This window comes from Stegodyphus dumicola, chromosome 6 (genome assembly GCF_044657685.1).
Source record: "Stegodyphus dumicola isolate Sdum_Otavi_A_Nest chromosome 6, ASM4465768v1".
NCBI classification, from domain to species: Eukaryota; Metazoa; Arthropoda; class Arachnida; order Araneae; family Eresidae; genus Stegodyphus; species Stegodyphus dumicola.
This window is the reverse complement of record NC_140773.1, coordinates 178,694,081-178,711,145: the sequence shown is the minus strand read 5'-3', so window position 1 is coordinate 178,711,145 and position 17,065 is coordinate 178,694,081. Positions and strand designations below refer to the sequence as shown.

The 17,065-nt window shown below is 32.4% G+C and overlaps 1 protein-coding gene and 1 pseudogene across 3 annotated transcripts in view; one reads left to right on the top strand and one right to left on the bottom strand.

The window, feature by feature from the left end:
• LOC118205995 (mitochondrial S-adenosylmethionine carrier protein) overlaps positions 1 to 17,065 on the top strand; it is an 89,721-nt gene that overhangs the window by 19,240 nt on the left and 53,416 nt on the right. Inside the window, exon 1 of one of the 3 annotated variants that reach the window (XM_035378280.2) lies at positions 8,802 to 8,935. The exons of 1 other annotated variant lie outside the window; for it this stretch is intronic. Coding sequence is in view for 1 of the 2 variants with exons in the window: in XM_035378273.2 (XP_035234164.1) it covers positions 9,102 to 9,149 (48 nt within the window). In the remaining variant the exon portion in view is untranslated. Of the gene's footprint in view, positions 1 to 8,801; positions 8,936 to 9,040; positions 9,150 to 17,065 lie in introns of those variants that run through there. One more of the 3 variants, XM_035378273.2, reaches the window with a different exon arrangement.
• Positions 6,496 to 8,719, bottom strand: LOC118205985 (uncharacterized; annotated as a pseudogene).

Sequence of the window (17,065 nt, the reverse complement as noted above, 5' to 3'; positions counted from 1 at the left end):
AATATACAGTACATCGGGACTTTGGCAATTCCGGATTATAGATCATCAATTTAAATCTGGTAAGATGGCATGCAGAAATTATACAATTAAAAATATGAAACTGTAATTTATGAAATAAAGAGCAATTATGATCTAAAGGGTATCAAAATTTACAAAAAAAAAAAAAAAGCTTAATATTTATTTGTTTACTTTATTAAACATTCATCACTTTGTCATGTTCGTCACTTTTAGCATAACGAACCCTTTTTCTGTTAGTCATAGCAAGTGGGTTGTTGGAATCCACAAAATATTCAAAAAGTTGCTTTTTCTTTTTGCTTACGTCATATACAGTTGACTTTCCAATGTCATAATCCTTGCATAATTTTGAGACGGATATGCCTTTATCCATTTTTTACAACAATTCCACTTTTTGTTTGATGGACATCGAAACATGCTTTCGCTTTGTAGATCCTTGGGCATCTCCAGAACTTGAAACTCTTTTTGACATAATTGAAAATTCAAGCTTACATTTTATAAAATTGCTATAACAGTCTGCAAAAAATAATAAGCCGGATCCAATTAGAAGATTAAGGAACAGCACAATCTGCAACATTAACTGAAATACCTTAGATACTTTTAGCATAGCTTATACAATCCGTTGTACATTAAATGCACATTTTTAACACGCATATGCCCAAACCCATGAGCATAAAGTTTGTAGCTTTGAGGTCCAGATTAGAGACTTTGTACTGTATAAGGATTCAGAGAATTAAATGGGCAGGACACCTGTGCAGAATGAATGAAAATAGAGTAACTAAAAAGATCTCAGACAGACCATTCAGCACCCGAAAAAGAGGGAGACCTAAACTTAGGTGGCTCGACTATTTGAAAACAGACTTAAGAATTTTAAAAATAACCAGTTGGATGTCCATGGCCAGGAATAGAACAGCTTGGAATTCGATTCTGAGGAAGGCAAGGGCCCATAGGAACCCTGGGCTGTCTAGTCATTGAAACCCTGGGCTGTCTAGTCATTGAAGAAGAAACCTCAGTTCGTGAATTAAATTCATTCCCGAAAGGTCACTCACCATCCAAAAATGTTTGTAAATGGAAACTATTTCCCTCATTTAATGTAAAATGGATTAATCCATTCTTGGATGCCAGATGATTGCATAAAAGTTCACAACATAAAAATAATGGAAATCATAAAGACAAAAGGTAAACACATAAAACACCATATTTGTGAAGAGCGCGGACAGCATTAATGGGAAATGATGAGAATTAGAAATCCCCTTCCATGAATCAGCGGGCAACTCTTCCTGAGACACCTTTTTTCTGTCTTGTAGCTTGCAAGTTATGTCAGGGTGATATCATTATGTGGAACTTTGCATGTTACCTCATTTCATACAAATTTTAGATAAAATAACTAGGTTCATGTTCTCTTCCTCTGAAGACAATTCCTCCCTACTGCCTTTTACTACTACTTCTAAATGTTCCAGTTCCTTCTTGCTAAACATTTTTTATGATCCTCTACTAACTCCTTAAAGTCTTCAATGTGTAACTTCCAACCCTACGGTTGTGCATATAAACCCATTATCATAAATAATAAGAAAATTCTCAGTGTTCAGGATCTGAAACATCTCTGCCTGTAACACAATATGATCATAATTAAGCTGGATTTTACACGATTTTTGCTGCCAAGTTTTGTACTGACAGTTAAATGTCAAAGAATTATTAAATGGTGCTTTTCTTTGCTGACTGTATATCTGCAACTTTAGACAACATTCGTCATCTCAGACTTTTTTGTTACTTTGTTTGGAGTCTGAAGTTTCACTGTATAAACCAGTCTTTCTCAACTTTTTTTGGCCCATGTACTTTCATCAATGCTAGAAAATCACCTCCCTCAAACTAGCTTTCCAAAATTAAAAAAACACATATACAGTATAAAGTCCAAAATTCAGACATTCAATATCCATACCTATGGATCAACAGCATCCACTTTATTCAGAAACTTTTTGTTTGCTTTATGCACATTTGATATTTTTTCATAATAAAATATATGGAGGGTCTTGACTCTTAATTTCACTTTGGCACTGGTGACTACCTGGTTCATTATTTTTTGCCATGACTATCAACACAATGCAGCCTGAAAAATTACTCATGCAGCAATGTCTACGCAACTTTTTTTTTTTAATTTTCAATATCAGTACTTGAATACCAAGAACATGCTAACTCTTTATGTTGACATCATGCTCAATGATGATTACAGGTTGTTAATCAGAAGAAAATTGCTCTCCATATGAAAAAAAAAAAAAAAAAAAAAAATAGATTTAATGTAAATGATACTCATAGGCCAAACGATTACATTTAGTGCTATCTGAATAGAGAAGTCCACGATCAATGTCACAGCTGCAGTGTGCATTTAACAAAATTAAGGGATGCTTTGAACTGTTATCGAAAGCTTCCAATATTTTAAATAATTTTTCTAAATACTACAAAATCAAAGCAGACATTAAAAACCATTGGGTTTTATTACCTTTTCATGTTTCAAAAACGCAAGTTACCGCATCCAAGTAAAAATAATCTTATCTTTTTCCTATATAATGTAGTCCTTGAACCAGATAATATGCAGGTTATTTATTAAATAACATCAATACAAAAACTTATTACTTAACTTATGCCATATAAAAATGACAACACACACTTGAATAGTATGTTCATCCATCACTGACATAATTGTTAGTAAGCTAGTAAACATCACTCGCAGATTGCACCATGATATTTAAGAGTTAAACCTAAATTTCTCCGATGTCATTAGGAAAAAAGAAATCACCCCTTATAAGTTACTAATTAAATATATTTTTAAAAATTTTTAGTTTGACTATTCCAAAATAAAAGAACTGCAGGAAAAATAGATTACCTTTTCTGGACAATGTAAAATATGCATACAAGTTTACATGCTACACAAATTTTTCTCTCTGAAAACAGGACTCGCACACTTCTGCACAAAAAAAAAAAAATTATGGATCTACCAAAGCAAATAGGAACTAACACTATTTACACACAACTCCACTTTTGTAATCTGTAAGAATTAGCTTTATGTTGATACTTTTTTTATGCCTCATTTCATCATTACTCACTTTCCAGAGGTATTTGCAAATTTTGTCATATGACATTAAGCTAAACTATCAAGATAAATAATAATCAGAATGAATCATAACAGAAGCTTGGCTGTTACCACTGCAATTGACTGCTTAGAGAGGAGAGCCACCGATCAGAACAGACATGAATGCTTGATGTTGTTAGTATTGCAAGTTGCTCTTTGACCAAGTCTTGTATCATAGCTTTATGTAGATTTGATGAAATTGTAACCCAGTTAACATATATTTAACATAAGGTTCCAATATGCCACTGATGAAAGATCAGCTGTAAGGAATATATGTTTATATTTATTCTACATTACATTGTGTTGTATCTTGCAAACACAATAAAAATTAAGGAAAGGAGACAACTTTTAAGGGTGAGCACTTAGTTACAAATAATTAAACTATGTAATTATATATTTTTAATTATAATAAATTTGCATGGTTACAAGTTTTTTGTTTTTCTAAAGAACAATTTGTACTTAGGATGTATAGACAAAAGTTCTAATTTTATTTCTTTAATAATATGAGCATTGAAAATATACGAGGTCAAGACCAATGCCAAAATTTTTAGAATTTAGGAACAAAATTTAGGGCAGGCATTTGAGGTACGTATAGTGTACCAAGTAATATACACTGAATCTTTTAATTAACAGTCTGTTTTCAATTTCTTTGATACTTTTGTGTAGTGAAAACACAAACATATTCAAGCTTCTGGGATCAACAGGAGAAAATTCAAATTTCTTTTCACTGTTCTTACAAAAAAAAAAAAAAATTCTTCAAAAGTAAAGTGCAGAATCGGCCGCTTATATGGCGTGTATCGATGTGTACATGGACAAAGTCAAGGGAGTGCACAATGCCAAGTTCGTGCAATTCTTTGATTTGTTATTTACAAGTTGGCAATTTTGCAAAACGCACGAAGCAGTGGGTGATTCTGCATTTTCCTCAAAAATTCAAATAATTTTTGGCACATCCTTATTATAACAGCCTCCAGGACTAAATCTCTAATTAACCAAGATTTCTTCCTTCCCACTGCATGGCACGTATAGCCCAAGTGGTTAATTTTTGGATTATGGTAACTTGGCTATTTTTTGGCAACCAACCCTGCTACAGCAACCTGCTAGTTTTTATTTGGACACCATTTCATGTTTTTTTCCCTTCCTCAACAATTGTTTCCAATAATCTGCTAGCCGAATTATGCTTATGCTAGAACTTTAATGGAACAAAAGTGCTTAATCATGACGAAGATTAGGTGCGAAATTGCAAACTGCTTGCCGTGTTTTTAAGAATTGCACATGCACGGTATCTATGTACACGTCGACCTATTTTCACTTAAAAAAACATTCCAGAATTGCACAAAAACGGCATTGCACACACTCTTGACTTTATCCATGTACACTGCTAAAGTCCTAGCTAGTAACATTTATCGCCTTACCAAAATGTTGCCAAACTACCTGTTACCATGTTCCAAAGATTAGATGCCCAAGTTGCCGAACGCATTTCCAGGAAGTTTGCCAAGTGCCGCTTATCTGAGTATCCCCAATAAAATTATTAAAAATGGCACAGATAGTCCATTTCAAAAACTTTAATATTAGCTTTTATTTTCTAATGCTGTGCCAAAACCATTTTAGTTAAAATAATTTACTTTTTTCCAAGCCTTTATTAATTTAGAATGTTTTAAAAAGGACAAAACAAATGCTCATTATACAAGGGAAGCACTTCCGCAAAGAACCTGGTATATGTAAACATCGCCAACTTTGGCGATAAAAGTTCAAACCTGGTAACTCATTGGATTTATCCTATTCACTTGTTCGAAGTTTGCAACCATTCCTCATGTGTTCATTTTGTTGAATTATCACTGTCGTTGTTCATATTTGCAGATTTATATTATTCTTCTCTTACTAGTATTATTTCTAAATTTGGTAAAATCCTAGTATACAGTGCAGCATTGGCACTATTTTGAAAATTATCGCCAACACCAAAAATGATCCAAAGAACGTCTATATACTATACACTATGTGTCTATATACATAATATATACTATATATATTCTTTGAATGACCTGTTACTACTCATCGTACATGTCCCATTTTTACTGCTCATCATAAAGTCGCCAAATCCCGTGTGCACCAGATACTAGGATTAAACCCTAAATTTTTTAACAACGAATAGATAGAAATATTTTTGTAGATATATGCCGGTTCTCGATGAAAGGAAGAAAATACGGCGAGAGGGGTGAATGCTAATTTGTAACACGTTGTGTTCTTAGTTATTAACAGCTCTAAGATTATGGATCTACCAAAGCATGAGGTTTCCAACCTCTAAAATAATTTGTTTTCGTAGGCCGCAAAAATGTGCATGTTAAATAATTAAGAAATGCTTTTATTTTTGGTTAACGTCATCTAAAATTATTAGAATAAATAAATTTTTATGGCATAAAATTTTAACAAGATAATATATTGTTAATGCTTTTCTAACAATAACAGAGGATGGCAGGTGTGACATTAGTTTGATGCATTACCATGGTCATCAAAATAAGCAAACCACTGCTGGTGTAAGGAATATATTTTTTCTGTGTTAACTGGAATTTAAGACAAATTTTTTTTTTTGTTTATCACGTTTAACCGGGTAACTTCAGTACATTAATACTAATTTATATTTTTTAAATGAATTTTTATTTCCGTTGTAAATGCTTATATATTATCTTATGCTTAATATATTCTTTTCTGTGCTAACTTGAATTTAATACAAATTTATTTTCGTATATCACATTTAACCGGTTAGTTTTACATCTACATGCTTATTATCTGTGAATTTTTACTACCATATGCTTATTATATTGTTTTGTCTGCTAACTTGAATTTACATGCACTAAAAATCACCTTTACAAAATGTCACGTTTATGGCTCGGCTCATCATCGATGAACCGCGAGCTTGGCGAGTAAAAATGCAACGGGTTCTCTGCAGATGAAAACCCTATACAGGTATAATAAAATACTATTAGGTGTTGTCATGAGCTTGACAAGCATATTTTTTTCAATTTCAATAAGATATCTTGTAAGCTAATAAAAAGGTTCAATTTAAAAATTATGAAAGAAATAATACTTATATTGGATTTCTTTCCTAGTAAATTGCAGTTTTGTTTTCCACACGTGATACATTCCATAACTTTTGTCTTTAATGTAGCAGCAATGTTATAAAAATGTTATGCAGTCAAACCATCTAGGCACTAGGTTTAACTGTCAGTATGTTTTAATTATGCAGGCACTTGAGTAAGAAAATAATATATATACACAACGAAACAAAAAGATAAGAAAATTGTATAATAAAAGGCTACAGGAATAAAAATTTGAACAGGGAGCTAAATCTAAAAAAGTTATCATTTGTGAAGGTAACTTTATTACGCTCATCATCATTTTGCCATAATGAATTTAACTGATAACATAGTTTCATCATAATTTTGCCATAATGAATATAACTGATAACATAGCATAACATAGTTTTGCTCTTATTATAAATAAAATGGATAGTGCAATATGTTTCAAAATATTAAATCATATTCCTTTCTTCATTAACAATATACTACTACCATTAATAATAAAAAATTTAAGATACCATACTTAATGCAGTCATAATTAATAGCACACATCATATGCGTATAATTACAAAAGTTATGAAAAACGATATGTAATTTATTTCAGAATAAAATTCCTCTCAGCAGTAATCTTTTAAAACTACAACTATTAAACCATTATTATGATCTTCTCCAAGATAGCAAATACTAAAAAATTTAATATATAAAAAAAAAAAAAAAAACACATTTTTATCAAAGACAGAATTATTTATTAAATCCAAATGTAGACAATGCACATTAAGCAATCCACATTTATCATTTAGTAACATCACAGAAGATGAGAATTTTGTTCAACTTCCAATCATAATCTATCAGATAAATGGGAATATCTTATTCGAAATCTATACTGGACAATAAAAGAAATATAAAAAAATTAATTGAAACTAAAAAGTTGGTATAAGATATGTGTGCACTTTTTAAATAAAATATCAATGGATTCTGCATTTAAACATTATTAAATTTATATTGATATTCAGAAAATTTATTACCATCATGATAAAAAAATTTAAAACAAAATATTAGCCAAACACAATTTAACAATAATAATTGAAATAGGAAAAATCAGTCGCATGAAATGATTTTTAAATACAAACATTTCTAAATGTTTTCATATGAATAAATGACGTGATTAAACAAATTTAAAATTATTTATAAAAAAGATATTTGCCTAACTAACATACATAATCAAATGAGAAATTTTCCAGCTGATCACAAACATAAAAGTGCATTAAAATTAATTTAAAAATTACTATGTTACTTGAATTTAAAAAGTGTAAACATATTATTATTACCAATACAAGGAACAATTGCTTGAAAACAAAATCCAGAATGATTTATAATGGTATTAAATAATATTTAGTTCCTTCTGCAATTTACTGATGACATATTTATGATCAGGAAACTTCAGCTTTCGAGGCGGTCCCTTCTCAATACCACTCCACACAACCGAATTAGTTTCGTCTTTAACTAAAATACACTCAAAACTTCCTTTGCGGGGCTTTTCCGGATTAATGGTCACAGAAATGTTATCAAATGCTTGCTCTAATGCTTTCTTAAGAGCAACAGCGTTCCTTCCATACACTTGTCAGGACTTACAATGTTCAAGAACTATTCTGACATCTTTTGTCATTTTTTTAGAAGAGGACGAACTTTCAGATTCTTTTTCTTCAGCAGGTGAACGTTTTTGCTTTTTTGTTGGAGCTTTTTCTTCATCAGATGAATTTTCAGATAAATAAGGTTCTGGTTCGGGTGCTGCTTTCGGTTTTCGACCTCGCTTCCCTTTTGTTACCGTTTGATTCTTCGCAGTTTTGCCTTTCCCAGCTTTCTTCTTTCCACTTTCCTTTTTTTCTACATAGTCTTCATCTTCGGACCCTGCAGCAGCATTTGATTCCTCTTCTGAAGCTGAATCTTCAGTATATTTGGGAACAGATTTCTGGGGACGACCTCGCCGAGCTGGTGCCATTTTTTTTTCAGCAGGTTTACTTTTCGCAGTTTCTTTCGGTTTCTTTCCACGCTTCTTTTTAGATTCTTCTTTATCTTCTTCCTCATCTTCTGATTTCGGGACTTCAGCAGGTTCACTGCCAGAATTTGAATCTTCAGTATAATTTGGAACTGCCTTTTGCTGTCGGCCACGTCTGGCTGGTGCAGAACCCTTCTCATTACTAGATTTAGAGTTAGCCTTTTTATTTCCCTTTTCCGATTTCTCATCTTCTGATCCAATATCGCCATTTTCTGATGATGATTCCTTTTCTTTTTTATCTACTTCAGAATTCTTTTCTTCATTTTGTTCATCTTCTGGATCTGATGCAGAATTATCAAGTGTTTCAACTTCCTTCTTTTCATCATCTTCTTCATGTTTAGGCTTGTGAGCAGATTTAGCTCGTTTATTATTTATTTCCTCATTATTCTGATCTGCAGCAGCATCGCTATTGGTTTTCTTAGGTCGACCTCGACTTTTTCCAGCCATTTCTTACGAAAAGAGACTAAAAACCTTCGAACAAAGATTATCTTTAAGACTTACTTCAAAATGGAGTATGATTTAACGGCGCAATTTCGTTCTTTATTCTTTCACAGAATACCGGTATCCAGCTAATGCCAGATGCAAAAAGGAAACTATTGCGAACTTTTTTATCTCTTTCCCTACAACTTCAATGGAAATTAGATGTTATAGCGAATAATACAAGTGAGTTTTTAATTTATATAATATATTTTATTTTGTTTTATCAATCTACTAATAATTATATATTAATTTCTTTGAATTACACAGCCACATATTAAATATATAGCTCAGCTTCTTCCGACTCTACTCAAACACATGACCAGATACAAAAACGTGCTTTTGTTTACAGATGGCGGAAGTCGGAGCGAGATTCAATTCGTTTGGTATATCATTAATGGTATTTCATTGTTTTCTCTTATTAAATTTAAATATGCATATAGTAAGAAACTTTCTTAACCTGTTAAATTATTTCGCTCAACAAAGCTTTCTGTTCACATGTCTTTATAGCGATTTATTTCATTTAGGAACAGTAGTGTATGCTATGAGAACCTTTCTCTGTTTAAGACAAACATTCAGTGTTTAAATTGTGTCTGAGCCCCACGCACCCGGGATCAGTTTTTAAAATAAATCATAATCTTAGACCCAGCCCGAAATTAGTTGTACTTCGGTACTTCTTTGTATGAAACTGAGCCATATTTTTAGCAAAAAAGGTCTTTTGATTTCGTAGCATTTTATTTTAGCAATGCATAAGACTTGAAAACAGTTATTAATTTCTGAAAGCATATATCTATTTTTCTGGAAAGTGAATCCATGTATAAAATACGAAATGTTTAAAGAAAGAAAACGCTCCCACAATGGGTCTAAGGTTAAAGAGGTACTGTTTTGTTATCAGGACCAGATTCAGCAATGTATGCATGTATGAATGTATGGATGTGTTCACGTATATATGTAAGCACGAATGTATGTGTGTATACATATACACATATATACGTACACATGCACATACATTCATATATTACTGAATCCAGTCCAAATAACAGAACAGTATCATTAAAGCCTCAAAAATGCCCAGAACTAGCACACAGAAAAGAGAACCTATGGACTGATGTAATCAAATATGAGAAATGAAAATGTTTACTTATACAGAACCTTACATTTGTTCTCAGCTAACAAATCAGATCTCGTACAAAGACATTTTCCACCACTACACATTCTTTTAGTGTTTTATTCTTCCCTCGCTGTTTTTGTACCCACATTACTTAATAGTTGCTGTACCATGGGCCCAGGCTCGAATATTGGAGAAGACATGTATTTTGTAAGTGTATCTTTGTATCTGTGTAGCATGGGAGCACTTTAAATGCACAGTGAGAGAAAGCTTTCTCAAGTGGTTAGGTGGGAAACCCTTAGACCATCTCCCTGATTGCTTGCTATCAAAACTGGGATAGAGCTGTATGTTTAATGTTCTGGGACTACACCTATGTGTTAAGGTGGGCCAAAAAAATACCTTTTTTTAATTATTTTTCTATCACTTTGTCCAAAAAAGTTGACGATCAACTAGTTATGCAAAATGAAAAAAAAAAATTTTTGTATTAAAAATACAGTCAAAAGTCGTTAATTCGGACGCCCATAATCCGGAATGATCTATAATCCGGACCTCAAAGCTACAAACTTTCTGCGCATGCGTCAATTTGACGCATGCGCGTAAGACCTTTACTGCTGCGAATTTGCGTGTGCGCGTGCGCAAAATACTTTTACGAATGCGCGTTTAATGTATAACAGACGGGATAAGCTAAGCTAAAATCATCTAATTATCTATTTCAGTTAATGTTGCAGATTGCATTGTTCCTTAATCTTCGAATTGGATACGGCTTATTATTTTTTGCAGACTGTTAGAGCAATTTTATAAAAGTAAGCTTGAACTTTCGATTATTTCAAATAGAATTTCCGATATATATTTACTAATATGTAAAGGATATACAAAGCGAAAGTATCTTTCGGAGTCCATTAAACAAAAAGTGGAATTGCTGCAAAAAATGGATAAAGGTATATCCTTTGTTTATCTAAACTTTAATGTTTTTTTATCTAAACTTTGTTTATCTTTAATGCCGCGGAGCGCAATGAATTGGAAGTTGATCTGTCAACACTATCCTTATCTTAAGGGCAGATGTTTTTATTTTATTTGGCTTATAATTGCTTACTAAATGTGGTATTTCCTCTCGATGTACTCCGTCTTTGATATGATTTAAATCAAATGCCTCGTCATTATAATTCGCTTCCGATAGCGAAGAAAGTGGCAGAGGTTATTGAAAACAAAAAAATTTCGATTGACAAATTAGTCGGTATTCTCGACACAGCAATTATAGGACTTGAACAGCGGAACTTTGTAACTGAACAAGAAATTATGTCTGTTTCTGGAATTAAAGAGAATGTATTATCACATAAAAAATGAAGCAACTTAAACAACTTACATTGAAAGAAATGTTTAATAAAGTAAACAAATAAATATTAAGCTTTTTTTTTTTTTTTTTTGTAAATTTTGATACCCTTTAGATCATAATTGTTCTTTATTTCGTAAATTACGGTTTCATATTTTTAATTTTATAATTTCTGCATGCCATTTTACCAGGTTTAAACTGGTGATCTATAATCCGGAAAAATCGATAATCCGGAATCGCCGAAGTCCCGACAAGTCCAGATTAACGACTTTTGACTGTATATCTTTTGTTCATGCATCACATTCATAATTTTGAAAAATAGCAAAACATTGCTGTTTTTCATAGGTTTTTTTTATAATTACAAAACTTAGTCCTATTAAAATGTAATTGTCCTTAATGATGGGACGTGAGAAACATGATAAAAGTTTAAAAACCTGGCATTTCAAATTATTTATTGTTTGTGCAAAAAGGTCAAAAAACACAATTTTTTGTGAAAATATTTTGTAATTCCTGATAATTTTATTTTTAGTAGACAGTTAGTAAATATATTTATCATTTTTAATTTTGTAATTCAGACGAGTGCACCTTCAAGTTAGTTTTTTTTTTTTTTTTTTTTTTTTGAAAACTTCTGGCATTATACGAGGGCATTTCGAATAAAAAAAAAAATTTATTTAGAAAACATCAGTTACATCATATTAACTGGATTATTTATTATTTATCGTCATAATCACCCCTGTTATCCAAACACAATTTCCTGTACCCTAACTTGACAGTCACAACTTCATAAAGAGTTGTCATTGACACTTCCGGTATGATCTGATGCAATTCTTTCAATTTGAGACATCTATTCGCACAAATTGCTTCCTCTGTTCTCTGAAGAAGGGCGTCAGAGATCACAAATGGCCGACCTGTTTTTTGTTCGTCATGAACATCGGTCCTACCTTCAGAGAAATGACGACACCATTTCGTTATATTTTGTCGATTCATAATGTTCCCATAAACAGAAACAATTTCTTTGTGAATATCTGCTGGTCGCTGACCTTTTGCATGAAGAAAACGTATGACAGAGCGCACTTCGCATTTGGCGGGATTCTGAATCAGCGCAGCCATTTTAAACACAACCTACTCAACCAAAATCAATGTTGAAATGACAAACAACCTCAAGGAAAAAGCTGACGGTTCAAGGTTAACACCTGTGTTGCCAACTTGTTCACCAAAACTTTTCTTTTCCTCTGGTGTACGGTGTATCTTTGCTTTTCAAAATGCCCTCGCATATCTTGATGTAAAGGTCATTCTAATCAAGCTGTCTCTTGCTGCAGGGCTTCACCCGTTTTAGATGTTTCAGTCACAAGTTTGACACACCATTCTATAGCCTGGATTTAACATGTAATGCTTTGGCAATCTGACTCCAGTGATGTAGCTTTTTTTAATAAATTTTTTATGTCCTCATTGGTAATGTTCCTTAACAATGGAGGAAGAGAGATATTGCAATTATCGTAGCAAATCATGTTGATGTAGTCTGTTGCTTTGAGTTTTGATATGATGAAGTTTTGATCCCTTGAAAAGTAATCAGGCTTTCAATAATCAGCTCAACTGCAGTTCTCTGATAGGTCTTCTTTTATCCACAAACAATGTAAGGATCAAAATTTTGGGATGAGCAAAGAAAGACTTCTGCTGAATTACTGAGACTTGCAATAAATTTTGAGTTAGGCAATCATGGTATTCTAATAGTTTTCATGGCATTCTGATAAATTCAAAAACTATCTTTGGACCATCTATGAAATGGAAGTTGATGTATACTCTTAGAATTCAATTTGCTGCTGTCACTATCTTGAGTGTGAAAGCAGATCAACATCATGAGCTGCTAAATCTAAAATTGCACCTGAAATACCAGGTAATTATAAGTGATCCTTTCTCAGGCACTTTCCTGCCAGCTTGAGAAATGGGATACTCAAGATGTTGAAAGCAAACTAGTGGAAGTTTTTCATATCCAGTGAAATTTTTCCCAATTGTGAAGAATTTGGGTCATGTGGTAACATCAAGGGAGGAAACAGGTAATGGAACTGCAATTCACTGAAGTGTAAAAAGTATATAACCCATAGCAGAAGTCCCCCAACGTGCAATTCAATCTTGTGTGTTGTTATTGTGACCTGTTTCACTTCTCTGACTGTAACATCAAAATAAGCCCATGGAATTTCTTGTGGCTAGGAGTGCAAGATTTTGCCTGTTGTTGGCAATAGTCTTGAGCATCATACAGGTGATGGTACAACTTTGCTCAGTTCCGTCCCGAATTTCGAAGGAGAGTACCTGGGGGGATGGGTCTAAGAGTCTCCAACTCTGCTTTTCCTTTCAAACTGAAAACACATGTTGTGGTCCAAGTTCAAATCTTTTACAATCTTATCACTCCTGCTGATTCTACGTAGTATTTGAAAATGATTGTCATTGTTTAAAATGTTTGTAAAAAAGGTGCAAAATATTTCAGTTTTTACAAAAGATTATCTTTTTGGTAAAAGTATATTTTAGGGTACCCGTTGGCGAAACTTGACGATTTTTGGCGGTACGTGGATATCGTGTTTGTGCAATTCTTTGACTTGTTATTTTGGCTTGTGTAGTGGCGATTTTTGCGTCAAAAATCACCGCTGCACAAAGCCAAAATAACAAGACAAAGAATTGCACAAACTGGGTATCCATGTACACATCGACCTATTTTCACTTTAAAAAAAATCACGGAATTGCACAAACTAGGCTTTGCGCACTCCCTTGACTTCGTCTACATACACATCAAACTATATTCACTTAAAAAGTCAAAGGAGCAGCCATATAATCTGAATAAACTACATTTTAAATCAAACAATGAAATAACATAAAAAAGGAAATTCACCTTAGCACTACATGAAGGAAATATCCACTTACCTTATTTACACATCTTCAGTCAAACAAAATTCCTTAACAGTGTCCAAACGCTTCTTAAAATTATCTGAACTAGAATCTGTATACAGTCAAAAGTCTTTAATCCGGACTCGTCGGGACTTCGGCGATTCCGGATTATCGATTATTCCGGTTTATAGATCATCAGTTTAAATCTGGTAAGATGGCATGCAGAAATTATAAAATTAAAAATAGGAAACCGTAATTTATAAAATAATGAGCAATTATGATCTAAAGGGTATAAAAATTTACAAAAAAAGAAGCTTAATATTTATTTGTTTACTTTATTAAACATTTCTTTCAACGCACGCATACGTAAAGCATACATTACGCATAGCCGAAATTAGAAAATTGCAACCAGAAAACTATTTGATTTGTATTCGTGATATTTATAATGATGAGGAATTTGATTTAAATAATATCAAAGACGGAGTACATCGAGATAAAATACTACATTTAGTAAGGAATTCTAAGCCGAATAAAATAAAAACATCTGCCCTGAAGATAACGATAGTGTTGACAGATCAACTTCCAGTTCATTGCGTGCGGCGACGTCCCCCCCCCCCCCGCGCAGGGCAGCGTGAAATTGATAAACAATTTTCGGAACGGTTAGATAAACAAAGGATATGTCTTTATCCATTTTTTGTAGCAATTCCACTTTTTGTTTGATGGACATCGAAACATACTTTCGTTTTGTAGATCCTTTGGGAGCTCCAGCATCAGAAATTCTATTTGACATAATCAAAAGTTCAAGCTTACTTTTATAAAATTGTTCTTACAATCTGCAAAAAATAATAAGCCGGATCCAATTCGAAGATTAAGGAACAACGCAATCATCAACATTAACTGAAATAGATAATTAGATTTTTAGCTTATACCGTCTGTTATACATTAAACGCGCACGCGAAAACGTATTCTGCGCGTGCTTCAACGCGGCGCATGTGCAGAAAGATTTTAGCTTTGAGGTCCGGATTATAGATCATTCCGGATTATGGGTGTCCGAATTAACGTCTTTTGACTGTATTAGAACATTTAGTGTATTGATAATAGTAAGTTAAGGAACTATAAAAAAAAAAGATGAAAAGCTTCAAAATTTTGAAAGTGAGGTGCGAATGGAAGATATAATTATATTTGAAATTCTCTTTTCAGTTTGCTTAACTAGGCAATAGACAACTTTTCTGGGGTATAGTGATAGAAACATTTTTAAGAAGTGATTTGGGGCCCACAGTATTGTACAGCCATTGGTGAAATTCTGGTATCCCACCCACTCATATATGTACCCACATTTTTCTGCTAAAATGTTCTTTCATCAAGAGAGAAGAGAAACATGTCAAAGCAAAAGATAAAATAAAGCAAAGCAATAACCTTGGGTTTGGCATGGATTTTAATTGAAACTTAAAACTGTATTGATTTCGAGAGCAAACAGGTGCAGGTCCCTGTTCATCAGGAGTAAAGAAATCTACAAAGAAAGGTAAGCTGGGGCCATATTTATATCAAAAAGGAGTAAAGTGAGGTTGATCTTTGGATTATGGTAACTTGGTGAAAATTTAGCGACAAACTCTGCTACAGCAACCCTCTATTTTTTTTTCGCCGCCATTTTGTCTTCACGAAGTAAAGACATGTTTCTTTTCTTTTTTATTTACTGAACACTTTTTCCAACAATCTACTAGCCGAATTACACTTATGCTAGAAATTTTATGTAACAAAACTGCTTAATCATGACAAATATTAACTGCAAAATTGGGAAAAAGTGCACAATCACAACCTCCTTGCGCGTTTTTCAGAATAGCACGTACACATAAACCATTTACACATCGACTTATTTTTACTTAAAAAAACATCTCAGAATTGCACAAAAATGGCATTGCACACACTCTTAACTTTATCCATCTACACTGCTATTTTCTCATAAATTACAAAAATTTGCACGAAAATGCAAAAAAATTCTGTGAATCTTTAAACTTGGTAAAAAGCACATATATGAAATTACCTGATCGCGAAAAAGTATATACCCTTTCCAAGGATGAACATTTCCACGTATAACATATCCAAAAACTTTTACCTCTAAATTATCTATTATAAACTTCACCAACGAATTCATACCGCAAACATTACAAATGGTTACAAATACTTAGTGTCAAATATTTAAATTATTTCCATGCACGTTTACTTCAACTGAAACGTATACCAAATTCCTACAAACATAAAATTCACAAAATAACTATCATTTAATTAAAATATCACTAAACCATGTACACATCGACTTATTTTTACTTAAAAAAAATCCCAGAATTGCACAAAAATGGCATTGCGCACACCCTTCACTATATCCATGTACGCTGCTTTTTTCTCATAAATTAGAAAAATTTCACAAAAATGCATGAAAATTTTGTGAATCTTTAAATCCGGTAAAAAAAAAAAAAAACATGTATGAAATTACTTGATCGCGAAAAAGTATATACCCTTTCCAAAGATGAACATTTCCACGTATAAAATAAATAAAATATCCAAAAACTTTTACCTCTAAATTATCTATTATATTATAAACGTCACCAACGAATTCATACCGCAAACATTACAAATGGTTACAAATACTTAGTGTCAAATATTTAAATTATTTCCATGCACGTTTACTTCCACTGAAACGTATACCAAATTCCTACAAACATATAATTCACAAAATAACTATCATTTAATTAAAATATAATTAAATTCAAAAACACTACTTAAAATATAAATAAGCACATACATTAAATTAATAAAAATTAGCTTACAATCCTAATTACTTTAAACTAAATCATTGCTAATAACAATTTTCCAATAATACCATATTACTTTATTTACTCCTTACATTTAGAACAATGCATAAAAATAATATCCTCAAATAATTAAAAATACTAACTTACCTAATCTTCTTCAGAATCTTGATTACGTGGCAGATACACTTTTC